At 42.9% G+C, this 17892-nt stretch overlaps 1 protein-coding gene across 7 annotated transcripts in view; it reads right to left on the minus strand.

Annotated features, from left to right (window-relative positions):
- The window catches only part of PTPN1 (protein tyrosine phosphatase non-receptor type 1), a 76459-nt gene that overhangs the window by 33025 nt on the left and 25542 nt on the right, over positions 1-17892 (minus strand). Inside the window, exon 2 of one of the 7 annotated variants that reach the window (XM_059705322.1) lies at positions 5023-5130. The exons of the other annotated variants lie outside the window; for them this stretch is intronic. Within the exon in view, the coding sequence (XP_059561305.1) occupies positions 5023-5036 (14 nt within the window). The 5' untranslated portion in view covers positions 5037-5130. The remainder of the gene's footprint in view (positions 1-5022; positions 5131-17892) is intronic. 7 annotated transcript variants of the gene reach the window in all.

The raw sequence follows: 17892 nt of genomic DNA on the forward strand, positions 1-17892 counted from the left end.
ACGTGCATGCCCGCACGTGGTATTTTGTGGAAGACCCACACTCAAGGGGCCAAAGAGCCACATGTGGCTTGCAAGCCGCGGTTTGCTGACCATGACCTTGGGGGATGTCAGAGAGCCGGTTCTGGCATGATCACAGGCTGAGGAACCCCACTGGTGCACGAATTCGTGCACCAGACCTCTAGTCTATAATAATAATAAAAGTGTAATATGCAAATAGACCGAACGGCTAAACAGTGGAATGACCATCCGACAACCATGCTATGACATCCACTGGCACCAGGCCAGCCAAGGCGGGTGCAATGCGTTTGGTCAGGGCCTAGCCATCGCCCCGTGATCACCCTGCAGAGGGAGGCCCAGGCCACCGGCTGGTGGGGCGATCGATCATTTGGGGGGCTCCATGATCGCCTGGCTCCTGGACTGTGAGAGCGCACAGGCCGGGCTGAGGGACCGCCTGCCCCCGTGCACAAATTTTGTGCACCAGGCCTCTAGTTTAAAAATAAATGGCACCATGGACCGGGCACCGAGAAACCAATGCTCAGCTTCCTCCAAATGGGACACAGGCCCCATCACCACCCTAGAGCAATAACCCACCAAATCACAGCCAACTCTGTCAAGACCCCCTGGTGCAAAATGCAGCCCACAGCCCAGCCCAGCCCAGCCCAGAAACAGTCGCTGTGGGTGCCAGGTAATAACATCACGTAGCAACGCCCGGCTTCCTCTCCCTAGCGACTAGCCTCCTTGGAGTTTCTTCAGCCCAGGAACCCAACATGCTTTATAGCCAGGTGCAAACATTTTATAGTTTAACCAAATGTTTGTGAAGCGTTTTCATATGTCTCATCTCATTTGATCATCACAGAAGTCCTGGAGTAAATAGGAGACTCAGTAGAATCCTATTTTCTTTTCATTAGCTGGAAAACAGAGATTTAGAAAGCTTAGAAACTTGACCTTACTGAATAGAAGAAATGGTGGAACTTGTAAATGACTTCAGGTTTTCTCACTGCGCAGAATATAGTCAAACACTGCTACAGTTAAATATTTTACCCTTTGTTCTCCCTGTGTGATTTACAATAATAATGTGCTTCATGTTAATATTTACTGCTGTGTTGCTGACAATTACCTGAAAGAGAAGTTGGGGTGCTTTACTGGGCTAGACAAAGTTTAGCTAAGTCAGAAAGCAGGTCTAATTAAACAAGTTTATTATATCTATATCTATATCTATATATAGATATAGATTGATAGAAAGGCTAAGTTGACTCACGCATGTGCGATACATATAAAGCTCTTGCTGGTGCCAATCGCACACCTGTGTTTCAATCTGTCATTGTCGATTGTGAATTTGGTTGACACTTCTATTATAGAGAAAGGGCGAATAACAGTATTAAAATATTTCTTCTGCCCTAACCGGTTTGGCTCAGTGGATGGAGCGTCGGCCTGCAGACTGAAGGGTCCCGGGTTCGATTCCAGTCAGGGGCATGTGCCTTGTTTGCGGGCATATCCCCAGTAGGGGGTGTGCCGAGGGCAGCTGATCGATGTTTCTCTTTCATCGATGTTTCTAACTATCCCCTTCCCTTCCTCTCTGTAAAAAAATCAATGAAATATATTAAAAAAAATATTTCTTCTAATTAATTTCCTTTCAATGTGCATGAATCCATGCACCGGGCCACTAGTATCCTATACAATAAAAGGCTAATATGCAAATTGACTGAATGGCAGAATGACCGGTTGCTATGACGCACACTGACCACCAGAGGGCATATGCTCAATGCTCAATGCAGGAGCTTCCCCCTGGTGGTCAGTGCGCTTCCATAGAGCCTCTCCTGCCTCCATGGCAGTCGGACATCCCCCGAGGGCTCCTGGACTGCCAGAGGGCACAGGCCAGGCTGAGGGACTCCCCCCCCCCCCCACGAGAGCACAAATTTCATGCACTGGGTCTCTAGTTATGAATAAAAACAGGGAGAAATGAAACCAGAACAAGTAGATAGGAAAGAACGAATGAATTCTGGAACTTAAGTTAATAATCACTGAAATGAAAACAAAACAAAACAACCTCAACAGTGACGGTAAACTACACTGAGCACAGTCAAAGGATGAGTAAACTGAAAGCTAGTACAGAGGGACGGAGGAAACCAAGATGGTGGCATAGGTAAACACCTGAAATTGCTGCCTCGCACAACCACTTCAAAAATACAACTAAAAGACAAAACAGACATCCAGAACCATAGGAAGGCTGGCTGAGTAGAAATTCTACAACTAGAAGGAAAGAGAAAAGCACACTGAGACTCAGAGGAGGTGCCGAAGTTAAGTGAGGAGGTACGGAGGTGCACATGGAAAGGGCTGGCAACTGAGGACGCACTTGTCTTTTTCAATCGGGAGGGAGACACAAGCTCCCGACTGCTTGAACTCCAGTTCTGGGCGAGTCTCTGGGGACCCAAACTCACACGGGGAGAAACTGGACTGTTTGGCATCGGGCAGAACTTGAGGGCGGCTTTCTCTCAGAGGTGCTTGCAGCGATTACCGCAGGACACTGAGACCCAGGACCTCTTAGGACAGGGCTGAGGATCAGCCATAGCTGTTTGCTCCGCCCTGTTGACTCCCTGAGACCCCACCCAAGCTGTGTGCAGAAGCTTTTGCATATGAATGACCTGGCCCTTTGCAATCTAAAATTACCTAACAAACTGCAGCTGGGTCAGAGATACCCAGAACATCCAAAAGAAGGCCCAAGGCCCCACAGCAGCTTGCACTGCTTCACAGCTGGGCCTCATCTGGGCACCTCCAAACCCCAAACAAAGAAGAGGAATCTGCAGATCTCTCTGGAGCTCCTGCTGGATAACCTCAGGCAGAGGCTAAATTAGCACCTTCTTAGAGATCCAAAAGTCAGTGTACCCAGTGGTCAGAGTGGGACCATGGAGATTACAACTCCTCAGATCCATAAGGGACACACTCAGAGGGCAGACTCAGTGAGCACCAAAGCCCCACTGAAGCAAGTCTTGCCCCAGAAGGGTGTCTCCAGCACAGAAGTTCTCCCACCGTAGACACAGCTGACTCTCATAGCCAATTGGCCTGGAGGTCAATTCCTCCCACTGATACCAATAACAACCAAGGCTTAACTACAAGACTGTGTACAAAGCCCACAAAGGGGTGCACCAAGAGTGTCCACCTCAGGTAATTGGGGAGGTTGAACCACTGGGCCCTATAGGACACCTAGCACAGAAAGCCACTCTATCAACACAGGGAAGCATAAAAAATGCGGAGACAAAGAAACAGGTCACAAATGACACAAATGGAGGACAGAAACTACTGGATATAGAGTTCTAAACCATGATTATAAGGTTTTTCAAGAATTTTCTAGAAACCGCGATAAATTTAGTGAGACCCTCAAGAAATCTAGTGAGACCCGGATATGAAAAAGGACCAACTAGAAATTAAGCATACACTGACTGAAATAAAGAATATTATACAGAGATCCAACAGCAGACTAGAGGATCACAAGAATCAAGTCAAAGATTTGAAATACGAAGAAGCAAAAAACACCCAGCTGGAAAAGAAAAAAGAATCCAAAAATATGAAGATAGTATAAAGAGCCTCTGGGACAACTTCAAGTTTACCAACATCCAAATTATGGGGGTGCCAGAAGAAGAGAGAGAGCGCAAGATATTGAAAACCTATTTGAAGAAATCATGACAGAAAATTTCCCCTAGCTGGTGAAAGAAATAGACTTACAAGTCCAGGAAGCGCAGAGAACCCCAAACAAAAGAAATCCAAAGAGGACCACACCAAGACACATCATAATTAAAATGCCAAGAGCAAAAGACAAAGAGAGAATCTTAAAAGCAGCAAGAGAAAAACAGTCAGTTACCTACAAGGGCGTACCCATACGACTGTCAGCTGATTTCACAACAGAAACTATACAGTCCAGAAGGGAGTGGCAAGAAATATTCAAAGTGATGAATGCCAAGAACCTACAACCAAGATTACTTTACCCAGCAAAGCTATCATTCAGAATTGAAGGTTAGATAAAGAGAGCTTCACAGATAAGAAAAAGCTAAAGGAGTTCATTACCACCAAACCAGTATTATATGAAATGCTGAAAGGTATTCTTTAAGAAGAGGAAGAAGAAGAAAAAGCTAAAGATAAAAATTATGAACAACAAATACACATCTATCAACAAGTGAATCTAGAAATCAAGTGAATAAAAAATCTGATGAACAGAATAAACTGGTGAATATAATAGAATCAGGGGCATAGAAAGGGAGTGGACTGACAATTCTCAGGAGGGAAGGTGTGTGGGGGGTGCAGGAAGAGACTGGACAAAAATCGTACACCTATGGATGAGGACAGTGGGGGTGGGGGTTGGGGGGTAAGGGCAGAGGGAAACCGGGTGGAGGGGAGCTATGGGGGGGAAAAAGAGGAACAACTGTAATAATCTGAACAATGAAGATTTAATTTAAAAAAATGTTAATATTAAAAAAAAGAAAAGAAAGCAAGCAAGCTAGTACAGAGGAATGCAACATGGAGAACTAGGAAACACAAAGGAACAGAGGATAGAGAGGCCCCAGCACACACCTAAAAAATAAGCCAGAGCCCAAACACATTAGGGTAAGAGTAAAGCTTCACAATAGTAAGGATAAAGAATCTTCAAAATAAATTACAATTATCTTTTGGCAGCTTAATAGGGCTTTAACATTGTCAGTTACTTAATTTTTTACAACTCTTACGGTTATGCTACCAAAAATATTAACAAAAAAGTACAAAAATTGCTTTTTAAAGTGTCATTGACTTTAAACCTTATTTTTATAGTCCTTAATAGTATGTGTTTTTTTAATCACTTACGTTTTCTGTTTAATGTCATGAATTTCACCTTGGGCAGAAATCAATAGGCAGAAAATGAATCAGACTTACAGTAATTGATGTCAATAAAACATATTGGAACCAGTATCTTTTTAAATGCCGAGAACCACAGAACTATTCCTGTAAGAGAACTGTCTAAAAAATTGAATCTACTTTCACTTCTGTTTTGCTTACCTTCTGCTTTCCATAAGGACAGTTTAAGTATTTCAGGCCCTGGGGTTGGAGCACGTTGCCAGAGGATAGTGGTGCAGTTGACTAAGGATGCAAGTAGCTGGCAGACATCTGGAAGTGGAAGGTTTACACCTTTCTTTACAGGGAATCAGACTGCCAACCACTAGTTCCTCCCTCCATGGTTAATTTCCTAAGCTCAATGGTCACAGGGAGGGAACTTATGAACCCACATGATATTCCTATTCTGAAATGACTGAGAACCATAATTATGAACTGTATATTCTTTTGTGCATAATTTAGAGTGTGAATAGGAGGAAAACAGAATGTCATAATGAAGCCAGATTTGGTTAATAATTTCTTTAATATTCTAAGAGCAGAACATGATTCTGTTACCATACCCAAAGAAAGGACTTTTGCATTATTATCAACCAATAATCTAAATACTTTCTAGTACAATGTACTTTTCTAGAATACCATCTGGGGAATTAGGGATGAAGAAGGAAAACATAACCAATGCCCCAAAGCATGAAGTGATAGTTCTTTAGTGAGATCACAAAAATAAAATAACAACTTGGGAAAAGAGAAGGTGACCAAGCTCTTCCCACATGGCTTTCCAAAGAACTCTATGTATATGGATTAAGGAAGCAAGGTTTAGACTTGATGTATGAGTTTCTTCAGTTCATCCAAAGACAGGGTGGACAAAAGTGGGAAACAATTTATTCTCACATTATTATTTATTAATTACTAGAGACTGGTGCACAAAATTCATGCACAGGTACGGTCCCTAGGCCTGGCCGGTGATCAAAGCGTGAGCGTCTGGCATAGAAGGGCAGGTGCCAGCTGACCTCTCAGCCCTGGGAAGCACCTGGGCCCCCACAGGTCCCCCTCCGCCTGAGTCACGGCACCTGAGTCCCCATGCGGAGATGCAATAAGCGCAGCCGGACACTGCGGGCCGGAGCACAGTGTGGGCCTCTGGGCCACTCAGTGGCACCGCATGGAAGCCAGGCGGGCAGTGTGCTCTCTCCCGGCTGGCCTCGTAGACTGGCTCCTGCGCGAACCCGTGGGGAGCCCGATCAGCCCCTGCGGTCCTGGCAGCTGTGGCCCAGCTCACCTGGAAGATGCCACATGGGTGCAGGGCGGGCTCCTCGTGGGTGCCCAGCACTTGAGTTCAAGGGCTTCCCTGGCATGCAAGCCCTGGCATCCCAGGGGACGGTAGCATGGAGAGTGAGAGTGAGCTTGGCGGACACCCTGCACTCTCACTGCACCTCTGTCCCCGTCACCCCTGTCCCCAGGTAGCCGGCGAGAGGTCACAGCGCGTTGCCGATGCCTATCATGTTCTGTGCCACGCTCTGGTGGTCAGCGCACATCATAGCGAGCAGTCGAACTTCCGGTCGAACGACCGCCCAAGGGGATAATTTGCATATGAGGCTTTTATTATATAGGATTGTATTATTTTCCATATGAACAACTGTGAAACTACTTTTTCCCCACCTTGTATATACTGAGCATGGATTATGTGGCAGGCACTAAGAATATGAACGAGAGGCAAAAGTCCTGCTGCCATGTGCCTTGAGTTTCAGTGGAGAAGATAGCCAGATAAACAGATTAGGCTAGGTTCTGAGCTAGGCACTGCCACATGTAACTCTCACAAACACATTCATGACCAGTCACCAAGGTTAGAGAGGAATAACAGTATAACAGACGAAGTAAAGCCCTCAAACAAGTGGATACTCTCCTTACACTCCCTCCCCACCACCAGGATCTGATCACTTGAGGAAAGGCAGAATGAGTGGTTCAAAAGCCCCAATCTGTATCTGTGCCTGTGTCTTTCTTTTTGCTTATCTTGTGGGTTAAATTAAGGGTTTTAGCACTGAAATGTTCCTAAGAACAATGGTACCAGGTTGCACACATAAAACTACCACCCATTATGGATAAATTAAGGATAACCTGATCTATGCAGATTTCTCATTTTTTTTAGACCCCAGTCCATGAATGAGATGCAACTCTACTGACATAAAGCTAATTTAGAATGTTGTTAAATAAACAGCAAAGGTCTTAAAAACTGTAGGTTTCAAGAAAATACCTCTTTGGTGAGAGAAGACATTGACAAAAACTAAAATCATCACTTTAGTAAATGCTTACTATTTACCAAGCCAAGTCATGCTAGTCTTATCATGAGGTTACAAGAGAAAAAACCTACTTGAATCCATAGCCTGTGGTTTTCTGTCTGTTTTTTTTTTCCACCAAGAAGTCATGCACTTCTCAGTGTTACCTGAAATTCCTAGTCGAGAGCTCATCTGAATAAAACAAGTGAAAGTAACATTATGGGAATGACTTTACTGGCACTCTAATTTAGTTCTTTTAAAGTAACTTATTCATAACATCAGCATTGAAAATCATTAAGTGGCACATGTCACAACTGCTCACAAGACATCTGAACAAGTGGCAACACTAGAGCAAGACGCCGCTGCTATAGGCATGTAAAGTGTATTGGAGTAAGGTTCATTCTTGGTGCTGTAAATTTTGTGTTTTGACACATGTATAATGACATATATCCACACTACAGTTTTATTCAGAATACTTTCACTGTCCCAAATCCTCCTGTGCTCCATCGATTCATCTATCCTTCTCTCCCCCACCCCCAAACCCTGACAACCACTGTTCTTATTAATCTCATTTTGACTTTTCCAGAAGTGTCATATAGTTGAAATCAGATTATACTTAGGCTTTGTCCACTTTTTTTTCTATTAGGTTGTCTCTCTTCTAAATGATATACAGTGTTCCTTATTTATTCTAGAAATTGTCCTTTGGTGGTTATATACTGTGCAAATATCTTTTTCTGTATCATCTGTCTTTTGCTGTGTATCAAACAACCCTAAAACATAATGGCTTTTAACTAGCAACTTGTTCATGATTCTAGAGGTTGGCTCTTTGGGCTGGGATGCCGTGTCTCTGTTCTATGTGATGTTAGCTGGGCTCTAACATGCACTTGTGGTCAGCTGGTAGCCCCATGGTCTCACATATCTGATGCTTGGCTGGTTACTGACAAGGGCAATGGCAGTAATCAGGCCACACAGTACTCACCATCTGATAAACTAGCCTGGGCTTGTTCACATGGTAGTGATTGTACAATTCTCAAAACAGCAAGAGAGGGCAAGGCCCAACATGCAAATATTTTTTTATACTTCTGTTTGTGTCATGATCACCTATACTCTGCTAGCCAAGGACAAATTCAAAAGTGATTCTCTACCTCTTGATTAGAGTGAACACTCAGAGGGGAATGCAGACAGGGGTGGGAGGAATTTAAGACTATTTCTGCATATTAATAGTGTCTTTAAATGAAGAGAAGTTTTTAATTTCAATATAGTTGTATTTATCAATCTTTTCCTTTACTGTTAGCTTTCTTTTTAGTATCCTGCTTAATAAACATTTGCCCATCCCAAGTTAAAAAATACATCCTCCTACATTATTCGTAAAAGTTCAATGGAAGAAAAATGTTTTCTGCACATTTTAATTTGTATCTTAATTATGCCTCAAAATGTTGGAATAAAACATATAGATGACAATATGACATGTCTGTCCCTTTAACAGCTGTTTATGTGCACAGTACACACAACTTTAATAAGGATGCCTAACTTATTAGCAGGCAGATGCTCAATGTCTGCTGGACAATGCACACGTAGTGGTAGGGTGGTTTGTCTCTTTCTGTCCTGTGCCTACTAGTCTTTGAGATGTGTTTTTCTTACTCATATAAGCTACTTACATATTTTAAAGTAATAAATTCTTTGTCTATGCTGGAAAACACTTTTTCAATTTACCTGTTTGTACATTACAAAATTTTTATGTATGGGAAATTAAATTTAAGTGTGGTAGGAGGATCACAAAACTGTCAAAATGGAAATTATAGAGCTGCTACTGCTAGTTGGCAGAATTATTGTTGGTTTTTATTTTTCATTTCCCCCCAATATTTCTACAGCAAATATGCATTACCTGTGCAATAAAGTTGAAAAGTAGTTTTAAATATTTATGTATTCACTAGTGGACCGGTGCATGAAATTTGTGCACGTTAAAAAGGAATTAGAGGAAATATTTTAATACTGCTATTTGCCCTTTCTCTATAATAGAAGTGTCAGAGATGAAAGAAAATTAGTAATGTATATGAAAATCTTCCTCCTATCAGAGTCTGGGGCACACCGTGGGACCCAGAGTCAAGTCCCCGCCCACCCGTGTGCACCTGGAAATCGCACAAGACGCAGACCTGGCCAGCCCCACCCCCATTGGGCAAGATCCAGACCCGGCTGGCCCCACCCCCATCAAGCCCTGCCAGGCAGGGGGCATGGCCTCTGGTCCCCTGTCAAGCCCCGCCGGGCGGGGGGCGCAGCCTCAGGTCCCCTGTCAAACTCTGCCAGGTGGGGCATGCAGTCTCAGGTCCCCTGTCAAGTCCCGCTGGGCTGGGGGCGTGGCCTGAGGTCCCCCGTCAAGCCCTGCCAGGTGGGGGCGAGGCCTGACATCCCCTGTCAAGCCCCACCGGGTGGGGGGTGCAGCCTCGGGTACCCCGCCCTAGCCTGGCACCACGCCGCCTCAGGTCCCTGCTGATCTCTCATTAGGAGAACCCCACCTCCGCTGTGGGTGCAGCCATCTTGTGATGGTGTGATGAAGTGAGGGTCAATTTGCATATTACCTCTTTTTATTATATAGGATACCTATTGATCTTTTTCTCTGCAATTTCCTTTATTGCTTCTAATAGCAAGTCTTTCTCCTTAGTATTCTTCCTCACTTTTAAAAAATATTTAATCTTAATCCATCTGGGTTTATTTTTTCCTACAATTTTCAACTATGCCTATAATATTGCTTTTAAATCTCACACTATGCTAAGAATAAGTGTTTCCCATGGTTCCATCAGCTTAACAGTTCCCCTATACTCAGTGTAATCTCTGTGACTGCATATCATGGTAGCTCAGATTGTACATTACAGAGAGCTCCTTCCCTCTCTCCCTAAATTCAAACAGAAACAAAATGCAGCTGCATCTGATAATTTAAAATTCAGAATGAATAAATTACTATTTTTTCAGAGATAGGTAGAATTGTTTTTTGTTTGTTTATTCAGAAGTTGATGCAGGCTAGATTCATTCTTTGCAACTATTTAGCAAATTAAAGATCAAGAAGAACACAAGAGATTAAAATATAGAGAATTTTATACTACTGTAGTATTTCTGTAGTTAAAATGAATACTGCTGTTACTTTGTTCTTTTGTAAGGAAAAAAAGGGCAGATGGCTGGTACAAACCCCGCCGCCACATTTATCTATTATGTATTATTGTGTGTATTGTGTATTGTGACTTGTAGTCAAATACAAGAAAAATTAAAAACATTAAATTACTTCTGTTCACCATGTTCATAAGCAGGTTTGTTAAAAGAAAGAAAGAAAGAAACAAACAAACAAACAAACAGTTTTCTCCATGTCAGTTACCTGACTTCTAACTTTCTAACTTCAACTGGAGCAAATTTCTTAAGTATATTTAATTAAAAAGCAACTTTTAGAGTAACTACTTCAAATTAGATCCAGCATAAAGCAGCAGTATCTTAACAAATAAATTATTATATCTTCCCACCACCTCAACATATTTAGTGAGATGGTATCTTTTATAAAGGTTCTATCCCTTCCTTCTCTCGTCATAGCTTTGGACAACAGCTGCATGATCTTTTTGGTCATCTGCCTTCTTAGAGATGAATGCATAAAAATACATTTATTTTTTATACAATAGAAGGAGGCAGTAAACCTTTGCTAATAACATATAATCAATTTTTAGAAGCTTTTGAAGGCTGATAGATGCTGATTCCTTCCTCAAGAGAGTTTGCTCAATATCTCAGTACCACATCTAAAACGATATAGGAACCAAAATCCATATATATATTTGCAGGATACAGACATGGGGTCAGTATTATTACATAATAACTGAAGCTATTGCAGGGTCAATATCCTTTAAAGATATTACAATTAGCTGAACACTCTCCCTTCAAAGGTTCACAAAATGATGATATCTAAGTTGGGTTAGAGAAACATAAATCTCTAGGACTAAATGGAGCAATAATTAAAATAAATAATTCTAGAAACACTGAATTTAATGACACTTTCATGTAATGGCACTACATAAACTAAAAAAAAAAAAAAATCACTATTAGAATGTTTTTTTCCTACTGTGCTAGAAAGCAATCTTCACAAGATTACTCACAATAAACAGTATAACATTTCACTGTTCATTAGAGGACAGAACAGTTAAAAAGCCAAACTGCAAAGTTCTTTTAAAGGTAATTGGCTTTACCACCCAAGTATATTCTTTAAAGCAAATTCTTACAGAAGATGCCAAAGTCATGTTTTGAGGATCACCTTGATGCAGGAGGCAGCTGGTCGATGTTTCTAACTCTCTATCCCTCTCCTTTCCTTTGTAAAAAATCAATAAAATATTTTTTTTTTTTAAAAAAGAAAAGACCACAATATATCATTGTACTTGCTGCCAATTTTTGTCCTTGCATTTCAAGTTATGACAGTGTTGGTGGGGCAGGTTCTCCTAGTCTCTGTCCTCAATGAGTTCCCTATATCTGCGGGAATACCACCTGTAGCCACAACAAACACTGTTGAGTAGAAAGTATGATCAGAGGGGAAAGCTACCCTACAGGAAGAGGGGAAGGCATCAAAGTTAGCTAGCAAAAACGAGAACAGTCAAATGAAGAGAAACTGTGAAGCAGCCACATTTGGTGCAGAGGAAAGAGATTTTCCTGGCATTGCTGACTTTGGTTGGCATCAATGGGAGGAAATAAATAGCTTTGTCCAAGCTGTTCTACCCAGTCTGTTCCAGCACTGTTGCTTGAAAGGAGAGCTCAGTAATGAAGGCTGGGGTGAAGGGATGGCCATTCTCCATTGCAGCAACCTCAGAAGCCTGATGCTTTTGTTACTCTCCAAGCCACCATTTCACCAAAGATCAGGAAGGAGAGATGGGGCCCATACCTCGCTACAGTGGCCTGCAACTCATGTCTGTGTGCCTAGACTCCTAAGGGTACCCAGGATACACATAACACTTTCACAAGTTCCTGTCTCTACTTAACAGGGCTGGACAGGCTTTTCCAGAAGAGATGATAATGGAGTCTCCCCAGCTCAAAGGAGCAGACACTCATCAGGCCTAGCTTGTTCACCAGTGCAGCACAATTCCTGCAGACACAGGGCCCTCAATAAGGAGTTACTAAATGAGTGTGCTAAACAGGATCAGAAAGAGCTGAAGTGAGAGCTATGAATTTGGAATTAGAAAACAGATATAGCACAAGGATGACAGTGGAAAACAAAATAATGACTGACTGCATAAGAAAGTACCAATGACCCAACTAACTTTGAGAACTCTGTCTGCTCTGTCTTTGATCTCAATAGAAAGCTCATGGATGATTTTCCAGAAATGAGTAATTTCTGGCTATGATACCCAGGAAATGGCTGGGTGTGATAGAAACATTTTTTGGAAGAAATGACGCTTCCTCCCAATCCTGCAGGCAGCCCCATTTTCTAATGTGGTATATTCCTGAAGAAGGCTGCATTCCTCCTTATAAACTTGGGAAGGAGCACATCAATGGCTGGGATATCTAGGTTTGTACATGGAGCCCCACGCCAGGCTGAGGAGAGATTCAGTGTAGTACTAAGCACTCTCAAATCAAGACACACTGGGACTCTCCGCTGCTAATATTCAGGCAGGAATGGCAAGTGTTGTCTTAACCAGCTTCTTGTGCCACAGAAATTGCCATGATGATCAGCTTCCTACAGGCTATACTCTGAATGTACTTCTAGGCTTATGGGCACCTCAGCCCAGACCCAGGATGGTATCAGGTCCTCTCCTTGACATATAGAGGTGGTTCTGGCTCCTTTGATCTAAGTGTTCAAAATTGTTTTTTTTTAAGTATTTGTTATGATTATGGGATTTACTTCAAAATAAATCAGAGCTAGGAGGAGTTAAAGAGAGAAAGGGATACAAATGAAAGAAAATGGGTCATAAGTTTAACAATTATTGACACTGGGTGATGGATACATAGGGGTTCATTATATTAATCTCTCTACTTCTATATGTTTGAAAGTTTTCATTAAGGAGTCTTAAGATCCCATTTTTTTTAAAGTGGGAGGAATGATATGTTTCTGAGAGATTACTCTGGCTTTTTGATTCTGGGAAAATGGTGGCAGCAGTAGCATAGTTTTTAATTTGCCCTGAATCCTCCTATCTAATAAAGAGGGGATATGATAATTGACCCTCACACAATCGCAAAGATTGGCAGCGCCTGCACCTCAATTAGCCAATAAGGAGGGACTATGCTGACTGTCCCGCCCTCAAAGATGGCGGCGCCCAGTCCCCTCAGCCCCACCAGGGTGGCAGGCACGCTGCAAGGCCAGGCCTGCCTCCAGAGTTCCCCAACCCCCTCAGCCCTCCAGCCCCCCAGGGCTGCCCAAGGCTCAGGTAACCAGGGCTGGGCAGAGGCTTGGCAGTGGCAGCACCAGAGGTGTGATGGGGGCGTCGCCTTCCCCTGATCGCCGGGTCACCTCCTGCCCCTGAGGGCTCCTGGACTGTGAGGGGGGGGTAGGCCAGGCTGAGGGATCCCCCCCTCCAGTGCATGAATTTTCATGCATCGGGCCTCTAGTTTCTCCGTAAAAATAAACACAGCAACAAGGATAGTAAAATGAATTCCTCCGACAATTAAGACAAACCTAGGGTTGTCACACTTTGATTCTGAAAGTACCAATAAGTAGAGATAGGCCACTTATTCAGACCCATGTGGTATCCACATTTGTGTGGGAGGAAGTAGAACCAACACAGGTGACTCTGATGGCTCTGGAAAGTTTGACAGGCCAATCTGTGTTAGGAGCCAAACTGGGAGTAGATTCTGCAGGCTCCAATTCCCAGTCAGGGAGTGCCTGGTTTCCCCTCCCTGCAAGACGCTATGGAAGTATAGACCCAATGGATTCTCAAAACTAAGAAACTGAAAAGCCCTTCTAGGAGACAGTTCTGAGGAAAGAGGAGATTAAAATAAAAGGTAGGATGGGAGGAACAGGGAAGGCAGATCTTAGAAAGTACAATATCTTTTTAAAAACCACAAAGATCACTGAAGAGAGAGCCTGTGGGCCCTGAGCTAGAATATCTATCTGATCCACCCCTTCCTTCCTAAAACTATAAGGAAAACACTGTTCACTTAAAAATGAGCAGACAGCCCTAACCGGTTTGGCTCAGTGGATAGAGCATCGGACTGTGGACTGAAAGGTCCCAGGTTCGATTCCGGTCAAAGGCATGTATCTTGGTTGCGGGCACATCCCCAGTAGGGGGCATGCAGGAGGCAGCTGATCGATGTTTCTCTCTCATCGATGTTTCTTACTCTCTATCCCTCTCCCTTCCTCTCTGTAAAAATTCAATAAAATATATTTTTTAAAAAATGAGCAGACAAGGGACAGTTGAGTTCCATACAGCAGTATCATATTAATGAGAAGAAGGGACAAAAACAATATCCCTACAGAAAAGCTAGAAAAATGCCCATAACAGATGAACACTAATCCAACAAGGTAAAAAAAATTTAGAAAACGGTAGAAGCTCCCAGCCAGTGTGGTTCAGTGGTTGAGCACTGACCCATGAAGCAGGAGGTCACTGTTTGATTTCTGGTCACAGTACATGCCCGGGTTGCGGGCTCAATCCCCAGTAGGGGGCATGCAGGAGGTAGCCAATTGATGATTCTCTCCCATCACTGATGTTTCTTTCCCTCTCCTTTACTCTATGAAATCAATAAAAACATATTTTAAAAAATAAGCAAATCTAAACTGGTAAGCCTTATATTAAAGATGAGGTTTCTTTAAAAAAAGATGGTAGAAGCTATGGAAGAACAACATAAATGAGAATGAGAAATCAAAAAACAAGGCAACTGGAAAAAAATAAAGGTTAAAAAAGAGGTGAAAGAAATCAGAAAAGAAAGAAAAAATATTTTCAGAAATGAAGACGAAATGAGGAACATAAGAATAAATGTATTTAATGCCTTAAAAGAAACAGAATAGAGAAGAGTTTTTAAAAATCTCAAAAGAAATAATCAAATAGAAATAGGTTCCTTGTATTAATGCTATAATTTTTCTGTAAGTCAAAATTATATTTAGTATTTTGAAATTATATTTAATAAATTTTCATTTATTTTTTAAATAAGAAGATTTAAAAATTTTTGAGAGGTGAAAGAAACATGATAAGCAAAGAAGATCAAACATACTCATAATAAGCTGAGTCCTTGAAGAAGGAAACTAAAACAATGTAACAGAAGAAATACAATAAATGATTAGACTTTGAAATAAAAGGTTAAAATAAAATCTGTTGGGAATCTAAGCAAAAAGATCAAGTCACTTATAAGGGAAAGACAATTAGATTGCCTATATACCAGAAGACGATGAAATGACAAATTCAAATTACTTTAGGAAAGAAAATAGGACCCAAAGGTTTTTATATATAGACAAAATGGCTTTCAAATATAAAAGCTGCAGACAAACTTATGAACATTAACTTACGGAACAATATTTCCATAAACCCTTTCTGAAGAATATAGTAGAGAATGAGTGTCAGGCAAACAATGACTAGAGAAATATAGAAAGAACTCAGAGTGAGCATTAATATTTACCAGTAGAGCTAAGACAAAAGGATGATTGTAAGGAAGATGATGGACTATATAATGTAGAGTACAACTATCAAAAAGGGAGTATGAGAGGCAGAACACGAGAAATTTTTGAAAAGTAGAATAATCTTGCTGATTGGTTTAACAGATATAAACAGAATCCTCAGATATCAACTGTGAATACTTCAAATCAGATGCTGGAGGAAAGGGAAGGGAAAGAGAATAGACGATTACAGTCATGCACCACTTAACAGCAGGGATACATTCTGAGAAATGCATTGCTGTGTGAACATCAAGTGTACTTACACAAACCTAGGTGGCATAGCCTATTAAACACTGAGGCTAGGTGGCATATAGCATTGTATATGCAGTCCGTCGTGGACCAAAATGCTGTTATGTGGTGCATGATTGTAGTAGCTAACTTCAATACTGCTCACAGAAGGAAATCACGAGATACCCCTAAACTGAGGGAACTAAAGGTATATAATAAACACTATGTTAGTAAAGAGGTAATTATTATATCCATTTGTACGTCATAAGTGTCTATAGATGCAAATGATGGACCTTTTTAAATTAAATTCAAAATATCGTGGCAGTTAACTGGCTAAAATGCAAACATTCCTAAATACCAAAAGACTTAATGATAAAATTAACAATTCTAGTATCTATATATATATAAAAGGCTAATATGCAAAGTGCCCCCTCAGGAGTTCAACCAGGAGACCGGGAGTTCGATTGCTCGCTATGATGTGTGCTGACCACCAGCGAACAGCACAGGACAAAGGCAGGCCCCGGCCAGCAACCAGAAAGCCCCAATCGGCCCTGATCACTGGCCAGGCCTAGGGACCCTATCCACGCACAAATTTCATGCACTGGGCCTCTAGTGTATAATACAAAGATGTAATGGAAAATAAAGGTAACCAATCTTAACAATATAGTAGCTTCTACTCTTCCAAACTTTTCTCCAAACAATTGCAAACATAAATATTGAATTCTTACTGCTTGTTTTTATATAGTATACACTAGAGGCCCGGTGCACGAAATTTGTGCACTGGGTGTGTGTGTGTGGGGGGAGTGTCCCTCAGCCCAGCCTGCCCCCTCTCACATACTGGGAGCCCTCAGGTGTTGAACCCCATCACGGCCAGAGGCGTAGACCCCCATCACCCTCCAATCGCCTGATCGGCCCCTTGCCCAGGCCTGACGCCTCCGCCAGAGGTGTCAGGCTTGGACAGGGGACCCCCATCTCCCCCCCGATCACTGGCTCTGGCCCCCGCCCAGGCCTGAGGCCTCTGGCCCAGGAATCATGCCTGGGCAGGGGACCCCCATCTCCCTCTGATCGCTTGCTCCACCCCCCCCCCCAAGCCTGACGCCTCTGACCTAGGCTTCAGGCCTGGGCAAGGGGACCATCATATCCCCCCAATCCCCGGCTCCGCCCCCCACCCAGGCCTGATGCCTCGGCCAGAGGAGTTGACCCTCATCACCCTCCGATCACCAATCACTGGATCGGCCCCTTGACCAGGCCTGAGGCCTCCGGCAGAGGTGTCAGGCCTGGGCAGGGACCCCCAGCTCCCCGCGGTTGCAGGCTCCGCCCCTGCCCAGGCCTAACGCCTCTGGCCTAGGCGTCCGACCCGGGCAGCGGGGACCCGCAGCTGCAGCGGCCCCGCGATCGTGGGCTTCGCTTTAGGCCCAGGCAAGGGGCCCCTAGCTCCCGGGACTGCCAGCTTCGACCGTGCCCAGCTCCCATTGCTGGCTCCACCCCTACTTCCTGCTATCACTGGCCAGGGCGGAAAAGGCCGCCTTTGCCCTGCCCCCCAGCTCTTAGCTCCCCCCTGGGTTTCCGATCACTGTCAGTGGCAGGGGGCTTCTTCCTGCTTTCCCTTTCGCCTCCCTGCATTGTGCCTACATATGCAAATTAACCGCCATCTTGTTGGCAGTTAACTGCCAATCTTAGTTGGCAGTTAATTTGCATATAGCCCTGATTAGCCAATGAAAAGGGTAGCTCGTACGCCAATTACCATTTTTCTCTTTTATTAGTGTTGATATTATTCTATAATATCATCTTATAATCAGCCATCTAACCTACCTTCATTTACTCATGTAAATGAGTTTAACTGGGTTTTATATGTGTATCAGTCACATTGCAAATAGAATAAATCTGTCACTCCCAGTATTTTAGCAATAATTTAATTTTCTTAACTTGTTACTTTATCTA

The sequence above is a fragment of the Myotis daubentonii genome, chromosome 8 (genome assembly GCF_963259705.1).
Source record: "Myotis daubentonii chromosome 8, mMyoDau2.1, whole genome shotgun sequence".
Classification (NCBI taxonomy): Eukaryota; Metazoa; Chordata; class Mammalia; order Chiroptera; family Vespertilionidae; genus Myotis; species Myotis daubentonii.